Source organism: Poecilia latipinna, unplaced genomic scaffold, assembly GCF_001443285.1.
Source record: "Poecilia latipinna isolate Pla-1442-1.1 unplaced genomic scaffold, P_latipinna-1.0 Scaffold459, whole genome shotgun sequence".
Lineage (NCBI taxonomy): Eukaryota > Metazoa > Chordata > Actinopteri > Cyprinodontiformes > Poeciliidae > Poecilia > Poecilia latipinna.
The window spans coordinates 180354-192536 of record NW_015113075.1 but is presented as its reverse complement, the minus strand read 5'-3'; the positions used below and the strand labels follow the sequence as shown (position 1 = coordinate 192536).

At 40.5% G+C, this 12183-nt stretch overlaps 1 protein-coding gene across 1 annotated transcript in view; it reads right to left on the bottom strand.

Annotated features, from left to right (window-relative positions):
* Window positions 1-722: 722 nt before the first annotated feature.
* The window catches only part of sirt6 (sirtuin 6), a 17685-nt gene continuing 6224 nt past the window's right edge, over window positions 723-12183 (bottom strand). Inside the window, exons 3-8 of the mRNA XM_015038978.1 lie at window positions 9710-9892; window positions 8350-8409; window positions 6724-6819; window positions 6506-6586; window positions 3706-3829; window positions 723-1149 (exon numbers count right to left, since the gene is read on the bottom strand). Coding sequence (XP_014894464.1) covers window positions 832-1149; window positions 3706-3829; window positions 6506-6586; window positions 6724-6819; window positions 8350-8409; window positions 9710-9892 — 862 coding nt within the window. The 3' untranslated portion in view covers window positions 723-831. The remainder of the gene's footprint in view (window positions 1150-3705; window positions 3830-6505; window positions 6587-6723; window positions 6820-8349; window positions 8410-9709; window positions 9893-12183) is intronic.

Genomic DNA, 12183 nt, shown 5'->3' with positions numbered 1-12183 from the left:
GGCAGTTTTTACGCAAAGTTTATGATTTTTACTCCCTAAATGTGTTTATAGATATACAGCCCAGAGTGTTAAAAACAATCAATCTTTAAAGTAACCTTTTCTTGGAGAGTTCGATCTCCAAGACCTCGTTCCTAGAAACACAGGCAGCATGATTACGATTCAATCATGGTTCGAAAATCCGACATGACCTAAAATCCCCAGCCTGCCCCGCCTCACCTCGCGCCCCCACTGCATGTTTGCACTGTAGCTACTAGTCAGCCAGACTTGGAGAAGCAGCTCACTTGATATTCCTTTTCATAATGTATCAAACCAAGGAGACTTAAAAGGCGAGATCTGCAGGGACAAGATCTGGAGCGCATGCTATAAATATTAATAAGGTGCAGCAAACTTACACACCTTATTAAAAACTTTATCTGCAACGACATGCTCCAGATCGCGTCTCGTTGTGCTGTCCCGTTAAGACTTGTTCTCCCGGAGAAACGAGGCTCGGAGCTGGATGAAGTACAAAATATTCCCCGAAACGTTTTACATCAGCGCGTGTGCTTTAAGCAGTGTTCCTATTAGGAGAAACGCTTCCAAACAAGCATGAATTAGTGAGGCTTTATGAGAGCCCGAGCCAGAGGGTGTCTGAAAGGTTTCATCTTTAAAAAAAAAAAATAAAAAATTATATATATATATATATATAAAACGTCTGCCAGATGATAGAAAATGAGAGACTGATGTTATTTCTGAAGTTGATCAAACTTTCAGCTCATGAGTAAGCCTCTGGACGGGTTTGTGTTTGTGGTTTTGACGAGTCCTGAGGAACAACAACAAAAAAATATCCAGAGGTTATTCCTTTTCGCCTGTCTCCGCAGAAAAATCTGCTCGTTCTCGCTTTATTGAAACTGTCTCGTCTTTCACGCCGGCGTCCTCCGTCGGCTGCGTTGCTTCCCTTTTCCTCTCCTCCTTGATTTTGTCCTTTTTCACTTTGTCCTTTGCAGAAACGCCGCGAGGAGGCTTGGTGTCAGCGGTGGTCTCGGGCGAGAAAGTGGAGCTCTCGCAGACGGTGGGTCCCTCCCACTTTGGGATGTCTAAACCCAGCAGCTCCATCAGCTGCTTCATGACATCGTCCACGTAACCGTTGATACGCAGGTGGGCGTGTTTGTCCTGCGAAACAGGCGAGCACAAAAGAGACAATAAGGGATCGACCAGAAACTTCAATGAGTTTTATTGGTGCAATTACAGCGTCAAGTCTTTTGGAGTATCTCTATCCTCTCTGAACATCTAAAGACTCAAGTTTTTTACCAAATGGAAAGTGTCTGGACAGTAATGTTCCAAGTAAATCTTAATTAAATTTAGGTTTAGACTGCTTCAGTGCATAAACATGATTTAACCTGAATCATCCCAGTGATAATGTTTATGGAAATCGCTCATGCTGGAAGGTCTTCATGATGTTTGCTCGCCAAATTTCTCTCTGACAAACCTTCACACAGCAGCTGCATTTATTCTGAGATTAATTAACACACAATTAATTGATCTGTGGTTGAAAAACAACTGGTTGGACGTTATTTTATGTATCAGCATAAAAGTGTATACTTCCCCACTCTGTCACATGCAATAAATTAAATGTCGTCTTTCTGTTGTAAAATGTTTAAGAGGTATCAAGGCACAGAATCAGTGTCAGAAGTTAAGCATTTTAATCCGTAGGACTCTGTGGATGAGTTCAATTAGTTACTTTAATCTGTTTAAAAGAACAGTACAAAATCAAGAAAAAGCCTTCGACTAATTTTCAATTCCTGTCAGAGATCCCTGTTTGAGTCTGATTGCATTGAACAGACCTGAAAATTATAATTACCCCTCAAATAATGGCCTCCACCGTAATCATTCACCTAATGAAATGTTTTCTGCCAGTGATTACAAGGGAAAGCACGTGCAGTGTTATGAGCGCGAGTAAACTGCAACGCAAATCACCAGAAGAAGAAAAACACAGCGAGGTGACTCCAAAACAGGTTCCCCCATTTTCCCATCAGACGCGCAGCGTCGGCTTCAGCGAAACAAACGAATGAAAACATCTCCAAAAGCGTGAATTTCACAAACACCGTCGGCGCCATTCAGCGTCATCACAGGGCACGCTGTTTCGTGATGCTGCGTCACTTCATGCGCTTGTCGCTTATTGTTTACACTTCAAAGTACGCCCGGGTGTTCTATCAGATGGACACACGCTGTCAGGATAGCGTACACATGCCCGCGCATGCGCATTAGTAAGTCCGACCGTCAGTGGAGTCGTCAGTTCAGCATACGCAACAAGTTATGACGAAAATAAGTCACTGATCTGACAGAACACCGACATTGACTAACTAAAAGTAAAGAAATGCATCGAAACCCTCTGTCGTTTTGCCTCAACATTGTGGATTTCTGAAGTGCAGAAGACAGAGGACACTCGTTACGTGACACACACACACCTGCACTCACCATTAATTATGTATCATATACACAATCACTTTGCTGATGTATAGAAATACTGACTCAGTTTACAGCATAGGGAAGCTATTTGAGATACTGTCCCAGAGTGGTTTATAAAAATTAAATAAAAAAATAAAAAATAAAAAAAATCACCGGAACAAACCAAATTAGGTTTTAGCAGCTGATTTTGCTTCGGGGTCTGCCTCAAGTGGACATGTGAGGAATTGCACTTTCTCCACATTTCCATTGCTAGTCACTTAAGGACCAGGAAACAGTGAAGTGATTTGTCACTACAATATCAGTGTAGTTTTTATATCCTTGTTATCCCAAAGTGAAAAAATGATCCACACACATCGGCAAAACAACAGATTTCTCCTCATTAACAAACTTTGATATTTTTATTCCCGCCGTTTTCTGCTGTGAATTCAATGGAACATTTTAACTTTGAGTATGGTGGTGCAAAAAAAAAAAAAAAAAAAAAAAAAAAAAAAAAACTGAGCTGCGTTTAGATATGCAGGTAGATATGCAGGGTTGTCAGTGCTGGTCCTCAGGGCCTTATTCAAGTCTTAAAACGTGTGCTACAACACACCTGATTCAAATGATTGCATTATCTCTTCCTTAAAGCTGTAGTAGGCAGCTTCTATTACATTCTGCGTTTAACTTGTCACTATGTCATGACAGTCTAGTATGAGACAAATAATCAGTGAAAAAAGCAAAATCAGCATTCCAGATTTTTTTTTTATTTTTTATTTTTTACAGTAATGCTCCACCTGTGAGAGTAAAGCTTTTGGGCATTCAGACAACAATCCTGCATGCCCCACTGCTGAACAGGGCATGTGAAAAACAAAAACAAAAGAAACATGGCTGGAAAGCTCCAGCCAAGCAGATGGCTTGACTAGTTAGCTGGCTGATAAGAGCCTTTTATTCTCCCAGTATTAGTCTGGAAACAACAGAAACAGAAAAGCGACAAGAACTTAAACTCCACGGTGGAATGTATCCAATGTTTATTCTTTGTTTTTTTTTTTGTTTTTTTCAAAATAAATGCTTTAGATGGAACTACTACAATTTAATGTCTTATATTTCAGCACGAGTAGAAACAATCGTGGCTTTTCTGTTGTAGATTAAAGTAATTATGTTCTATAAAACCATGATATTTCAAGTCGCACCTTGAGATTCTACACTTGGAGGTCAGTTTCCTCCTCACAAACAATGAAATATTTCTGGACGCATGTCTCGATGTGGCGTGTAGATGAGACTCACATGTTTGGTTGGTTGCAAGTTGACTATAACCACTTTCCCTCCTTTGCGCTTTGTGAGGAGTGGGAGGTCCCCACTGGGTTTGATCTGCATGGACGTGCCCAGAGTCAGTGCCAGGTCTGCTCGTCTGCATGCCAACACAAGGAGTTAAAAATCAGCCAAAATAAGCAGATGCGAGTTTTTGACAGTCTTCCGATTCGCCCGTTTCTCCTCAAGGGTAATTCCTGCATGTGGGCGTGCATGAAAGCCGGTGTGGAAAACAGCAACACTTAGGAAATATCTGGTAAGGACCAGGAATTTGGATGCGTGTTTAGTTTACTTGCATGTCTGCAAGAAACTTTTGACGTCTCTACTGTAAACAAAAAGAAAACTCAGCAAATATTGCAGGGATACGGGTTTACAAGTAGGTGAAAACAACTATTCTGTCTCCGTGGTTTACACCACAGCATGGATTTGCAGTCGATGAAAAGAAGCCTGAATAAAAATGTAGCTGGACTTCTTTTTCTGATTCTTCAAGATTTCTTTTTAGCTCTCATCCTCATCCCAAACATATCTGCAGTTCCAGCCGTCCAGCAGGGAGTTTCAGGCTTACGAGATGCTTGTTGGATCATTCACTCTCCTTGCGGCTGGGTTAAAAATATCTCATGTAGTAAATATATGCATCTCATGTTTAGCTCACCTACATTTACCGCAGTCTAAAAGTGAATTGCTAATCATTTTTCCTTTACAAACTGCAAATCTTCATTTATTATTCATTTTTAATTAAAAACTAAATGCCTATGTTACGGCGTTTGTTGCTGTCCCAGTTGCAGGCTAGCACAAAACATATTTTTTGTGTTTTGCATTTCAAACGGACAAGCTGACCTGGGTTTTTCTTCATGTTTTTAGCAAAACAAAATACATTTTGATCATTTCTAGCGTCTGTCTTCGAATTTTGGAAGTCAACAAACTAAACCAAAACAGTAATCAAAAGTTAAGGGAATATTTCTTAAAATTTGCCCTTAAAGGCAATTTATTGTATCAGTAATTTTTCTAATTCCTGTGAATATTAGAGAGGCTGGTGGCATTACTAAAGTCATAATTGCAGCAGCGTAAATAATATGGTAGATTAAAGCAGATTAAACTTGTGGGAAATGTTTTTGACAAAATAGACACTTAGGGGGGAAAAAAACAAACAATCTTTTAGCTAATCAAAAAGGAAAATTTGTGCATGCCTGTTATACTTTAAGCAAATGTTACTGAAAAACCTCAAGCAGTACGTGAGCTCAATGGCCGACAAACAAAATTTTAAATCACAGTGATAAGTGCCTACTGCATGGATTTGTTTTCCCAAGAGTCATCATTAAGTAGCTATGCAGGAATTTAGAATCTCACTTAAAGGAGGGAAACCTGGTGCTACAAAGCCATCGCACTCTCCAAACTTGGGGATTTGGACTCCAAGATAATTCACCAAGAGTTTGGGGATGGATGCCTTCAAACAGAGTCATTTAGGACGAATTATAGCACAGTCTGCAAGACGGACCTTGCCATCCAGCATCAGTGTCCGACCTCACAGATGTATTTCTGGAAGCATGTTGACCTATTCCCATGAACACCTTGTGGAAAGAAAGCTGTTACAGCGACATCAGTAATCTCATGAATTAGGAATAGGGTCAGCCATGGTCATTTGTGTTTATTTGAAGGCGGCCTTTGAATTACTTTACACAGTATAGTAAGTATTTTGCAAGTAATGTGTCAAAACTAACACAGTATTTGCATATATTTATGTCTGTACTATCAGCTTTTCATGACTTTTATTCATCTTTTATTGCCTCATTTAACATTGCAATGGTGTCATCCTGAAATTTGAGATAAATGTTAATTTTTTTCTGTCTTCTTTTCATCCTAGTCAGAAATTCAGAGGGTAACTTCTTAAAAAAAAAAAAAAAAAAAAAACAGTGAACAGATTGTTTTGGGAAAACATTTGGTGAGTGGCTAAGACTTGAGAAACACACAAGCTAAACAACAGCTTGTGTTGCCACTGCAATCCTCTTCTCTGCATCACTGTGACTAAAATAAGGCTAATGCAGCTAATCCCTGGCAGATTCTTACAAAACACCATGCTAGATGCAGCTCTGGTGCCATAACTTGCACGTTCACTTAAAAATGACAAAGCAACTTATACAAAAGAAGGGAAATTTCAGCTAGCGGGTCGAGTTTAAGTCTGATCACGCACTCTCTACAAAATTTAGAAGCACTACAACTTCACATTAAATCAGCTTTGAATGATTCGCTGTTTCTACCTGTTTTTTTTTTTTGTTTTTTTTTTCCCCATTGCCACAAACAAACAATTAGAGTTCAAAGGTCTGTGCTTCCAAATCCCCTTTCTGCAATTTAAATGGTAATTATGAGTCTATTATGTGTCAGCAGATCAAGGCGACACAAGCGCATCCTTTTCTTCCCTCTTGCAGCTTTGTAAACACGCAGTAAGAGCTTTTGGGGCTGAAGGAATGAATGAAAATGTTCATCTGAGGACATTAAAGCCGACGGAGGTGAATACGTAAAGCCCGAAAAAGAAATAAAAAAAAAAGGTTTTCAAACAAGACCTTCAGGACAGTGACGGCTCGAGCGAATCAATCCCAACACTTTGTTTGACTTTTTTTTTTTTTTTTTTACTTCACAGCAAGGTTTGAACTGGCGTTTGTAGCTCTCGCCGTCAGATGAAACGGGGATGTTGGAGGAAACGAGGCGAGAAAAGTGAAGGATCTGTGTGCTGCTCGGTGATAAAGACAGGTGATGAAACAACGATTTACGTTTCTCTCACCTGCTTGCATCATCTGCTCTGTTCAGGTCTCTGTCAGGCAGAGCATCCTCCCAATCCAGTATGGTGCTGATCAGCTTTCCTCTTCAGTGATTAAAAAAAAAAAAAGTGATGAATAAGCACACTAATAAATAAATCACGATGAGCTGTTTCTTTTTTTTTTTCTCCCCATCCCTTTTCAAATGCATGACCCTGTGTGTGTGTGTGTGCGTGTGTTTCACCTGCAGGCCCTCAGCCCTCTGGACCGTACCACCTCGCAGTAACGTCCTGTCGGTTTCAGCCCCATCACACCGATCACCTTCTCCCTCACGTACTGCCTGGAAAACAGCAAATCCCAGAAGTTTAACACTTGAATGCATCCACCTCCATTTGCTCCATTTTCAGGAGGAAAAATAAAAAAAGGCAAGCAGTTCAGAGGCACCGCTGGAACCTCTACATGCTCCTACTCCTGCTCTGAGCTTATCAATTCATGGGCTAAGAAGAACAATTTGGAGATGCTCTGGAAGGATTTGGGGGGGGGGGTTAAATATTGTGTAGCTAAAGCAAAATTGTTTAAATGTGCTCGACAGCCTCGCTTTTCCCACGTCATGTCCCCAAAGGCGCAACCTGCTGAGAGAGAACGCCACGAGAGGGAAGATGAAGCCGCTTTCTTTTTTCCTAGGAGCATCCGGAGACGATAACTTTGCATTAACCTTTTTTCTGAGTCGTTCTCTGAAAGCGAGCGTGTCGTCCCGCAGGAGATAATCAGCAAACATAAAGCTAATTTAAAATTAATTATAACAGCGCCTTGTGTGTGTGCAGAGAATTAAACTTTAGCCGAGTTTGTTTTTTGCTCACGTTTCTCTTCTTCTTCTTCTTCTTCTTCTTCTCCTGCCGCTGCTGCGGGCTCTACCCGTCAGCATCTCTGAGCTGCTACCTGTGTGGCATTTTGCTCGAATATTAATAAGCATGTTTTTCTTCCAAAGATTTTAAGAAACACTGGAGTTCAACCCAAACATAAAACCCAAGCAAGTCCTCGCAGTGCGACGCCAGAGACGCCGCTGACGCCAGCGATCCTGATGTGCAGGAACGCTCAGACACGAGCCGATGTCTGTGAATAGTAACCGAGCCTCTTGTCTGCATGTTTTATGGATGACGCTGCAGCCACACAGTTTCTGCTTGTATGCCGAGGAATTTCGACTAATAACTCATGAAACTGAGTAAAAGCATATCTGAAAATGTTTCCACCACAAATTCCTGAGATGGTTAGTAAAATGTCTGACATGCTTTGGCCAACATACCACAGAGATGAAGGCGCATAACTCCTCTTTCAGCTCTGTGCTTACAGTTTTTTTTCGTAGCGGCTGGAGGTTTGGGGGGTTTAGGGTGAGGCGCACCACTCCACACGATGTTTGTTCCACAGGGAGGGAGCCTATTTTCAGGTGCAGCCTCATGTTGCCATGCAAACGGGGGCTTGAACACCTTTTACGCTTGTTTAGGACTGAAACGATTAACCAGATTAATTGTGATGAATTTGTTACAGGAACAATCGTCAGCTAATTTAGCAATAGACTAATCGTGAACATTAAATGCAGACTCCAAAGGGCTCATCTGTTGAAAGAACAACTCAGTTGAGCCAAAACTGTGCAAAAAAAATAAATAAAATAAAATAAAAATACATGCTTTTTTTTTCATTCAAGATAAAAAAAATAAAAAAAAACAACAACAAAAAAAAACTTATTTGTCTGAAAATATGGTCCATCTAGAACTTTCTGGAAACAACAAAAATCTCCAATTAAAGACCTTGTGCAATCCAACTATTAATCGGTGGTGACTGCTTTGGTGCTTGTGAGCGTTCGTACACGTACCTGCCACACTTCTCGCATTCCTCCACAAACATGTTTCCATGAAGCTCTGATAGTTTATCCCTGGAGGAATGAGGAGATAAATTCACATCAGCAGGAAAAACACACACACACATTTACATAAAACCTAAAGCAAAAGTAAAAGTATGAATTTTTGAGGATAAACTTTTTCCTTGCCGTTTAATGAATCTTTAAGTGTACGCCTTGTGTTGTTTCACCTGCTACTTCTACGGTTTAATCCCAGACGGTTTATTCTGCCGGTCCATCTGCCGTTTTGGTGATTCCCTCCGAGACCCTACTCCTTCACTGTCTGACCTCATTTCAAAAAAACCTGATTGAGGGTGGAGGAAGAGCTCTATGTAAATGGTTTCCAGGAAAAGCAAGTCCTCCAATATGCGGAAAGGCTGGATGTACGAACAGAATGAAAAATTGGACTCTCAGCCCTGGGCTCAGTCCAATATGACCGAGTAACACTCGAGCAGACGACCACACACACACTTTCGGTGGCACCGAGAATTATTTGATTTCAAATTAAGTGAGCTGTGATGCTGGTATGGCTGTTATTACAAAGCAGCAGCAGCAGCCTCTAATTTTAAAACAATAAGTCGAAGCCAAACACGTCTATTTATCGGTTTATTCATGACATTCTCCAACAAAACGCCAGCAGTAAAATTACAAAGATGCAAGAGACACTCTGGGCCCAAATCACCGATATATTCAGCCTCTGCTCGTTGCTGGATGCTAAAACTACTAAAAGGTTTCAAGATTTTTATTTTTTATTTTTTCCCCTGGCACTGGTACGTCTCTCTCTTACTTCAAAAGCTTTCAGATGGGGATGAAAACTCATAGCTGCCCAATTAAAAAAAAACAACAACAAATAGCATCCTCTTCATTTTCAAGTGTTCAGTTGTGAATTTGGATCAGTGCCGTGTTATCCTGGATCCAAACCTAACAATCATGGGTTCTTTAATCTTTTCATCTTGCTTTGTGTGGTCAGTGTTACCAGAGCTGCCCCTTTTCTTCTACTTGGCCTGATTTTGTTACTTAACACACAAACTGATGTACTTTTAGTCTCGAAACGCTCGTCTCAGACGCCCAGAGTCCATGCGACGTTATCCAAGCGAGATTTTGTTTTTCTCTTGAAGATTGGCGTCCTCCTAAAACCGAACTCTAGCAAGGGGATACGGATCTAAATAACACCAAACTGAGACAAGGAGGAAAGTCTTAGCACTTTCAATCGTGCTCAGCTTGCAGACATTGTGAGTCTGCTGCAGCATCCTGCCGTTTTTACACCTAAACCGCACCAAGAAAGAATCGAAGCAGATATATTAGACAAATATCTCCACCAACGGAACGTCATTACCTGGGGAAGCCTGATCGAACATGCAGCCCGTCGACATTCTGGCTGATGAGGTATTTCAGGTATCCTGCCCTTTGCAGTCCCAGGAGGGCCATGTGAGTCAAACTGGGGCGGGCATCTTCAAATGTGGTATCGAAGTGAGGTGACTCGCCCTTTTCTTCCAGCGTCCACACACCCTTGGGACCTCTGAAGGAGAAGAAACGAGTCTGATGTTGCTCTGGTTGAAAAGGTGGTGGCGACGTGGCAGGTGAAGGAGTCAAAAAAAAAAAAAATGTCTACAATGCTTTGAAGTTTTAAATTGAGAATAACCAGCTTCAAGGTAACAACGTTGTTACAACATTAGGAGTTCATAAATGAGTAAACAACAACAACAAAAAACACAGCAATAAATCAACATATGTTCAATGTGGCTACTTTTGGAGTCATAGCCAGGAAAGCTGAATCTAAGCTAGCGAGAGCCAAGACTTGCATTTTTGGTTACAATGTTGGATATAAAGTCACTTCACTCCATCTTCTGGAAATATAAGCACATCAGAGATCAGAAAATCGACCATATGGTGGATTTATTCAACATCAAAACAATGCGATTCAAAGAAAAAAAAAACATTTCACAAACCGTTGGAAGTAACTTGTATTAAACGTACAGTGCAGCCCGACAGGATCTTTGTTTGGGCTCAGTTTCAGGCGTCTGGCTGCGCTAATGAATGCAGCGTTTTGTTGCCATCGCTGCAGTCATCCGACATCCTGATAGTTGCCAAGTTACTTTGAGAACAAACTTATCTCCCTGCATCAGAGATGGGAACACGTCCTGCTGCAGCGGACTCGTCTCTCGCTCTCGCTTTAGTCGTCCAGCGGTCTCATCTTTCAGCTGCGCCGCAGTTTGCCGCTTGCTCAGCAGAGACGAGCTCAAATGCTCATCAGCGCCGACGCGCTAAAGTGTACGTTGCATGTCGTGTGGGTCATGTATCACCATTAAAAACAAACAAACAAAAAAAAAATGGTAGCAGGACAAAGAGGAATGTTAATTTATTTACATACTCCAGGGATTGTTCTCAAGATACTGACGCGAGGGAATGAACCTTTTCTATTTGTATGTTTTTATAAACAAGAAACATGCATTTCCTTATTTTGAATCTGTGCTTCAGTAGTGTACTCCCCCCCTCCGGGCCCCTGAGGGTCAAGTCTGGGCATAAAAATCTAAAATTCACCCTAAAGCATGTGTGTGCAAATGTACTCAGACAGGAAAAATATGCACAACTGCTTTTAGTTTTTACCCATCATGAGTAAGATCAGAAAAAAGTATCTCATTTAGAAGGATATAAATACAGGTCAACGCAAACTCACAGGTATAACAGAATATTTCCATTTGCTATCTTTTATATAACACAAGTTAGTTTAGAAACACAGAGCTGTGCTTAAAATCACTATCTTGCTTAGGAATGAATCAAATACAGATTCAAATTATCTTTACTAAGCAATTCTTGTGATTTGTGAAGACATGAACCAAAAAAAGAACAGATGCAAAAATGTTGGGGGTTTTTTAAGCAAACCTTTCATGCCATCCTTATTCAGTCTTTTTTTATTATTATTATTATTATTATTATTATTATTATTATTATTATATCATTAACATCCTCCCTCCCTCCGGGATGTTGGATCAAAGATGTTTTTTTCTGAGAAATGCTCAGTCTGTTTCACAGATCAGGCCGAGAAAAGAAATGATGCCATAATATGAAGTTCAAAGTCTTGTATTTGGACTTCATATTGGTTCCAATAATTTCAGACTCCAATGTGGTGGGAATGAGCTTTACAAATGTGTCCAGAGTGATGGGAAATTACAGCAGATCCTCTAAAAATCATTGTTCTTTCTCACTTTAGTGCGGCAGATCTGTATGCTTTCGCAGAGGAGTTCAGACTCACTGCGAATCAATGCACACCCAAGAAAGAAAAACAAACAAACAAAAAAACATATTTATGAGAAATAAATCAAGTTCTTTTACCAAACTTTTTTCTTTGTTTATATTTTTTTCCCACAGGTTTTTGTAAATAGTAAACTGCAATGGTTCGTGCTTGTTGAGAACTTTATCGCCGGTTGAACTGAACAAAAATTTGCACCGGGTAAAGTACAGATCATTTTACAAATTTCTTATTTTTCTGCTATAACTTTGAATTCATACTCGCACTGCTCAACTGTAAACCCTTTTTCAGCGAACACAGTCAGGACCCCTGTCTTGTGGTTTATAGATGGAGTAGTTATGTAGGGCACTGAAACAACAACGCAAATCTTTATGTAACTGAGAAGCTGCTCTCGTGTCCTTTTATCCTCACCAGCCTGACAAGTGGCGTATCAAGCAAACACTGCCCTCTTGTGTTCAAACGAAGATGCTACAAAAAGAACGTGGACAACTAAATTCAGGGGGGGGGGGGGGGTTTTTATTGAAAAAAAATTTATAAAAAAAAAAAAAAAACGGATTCCC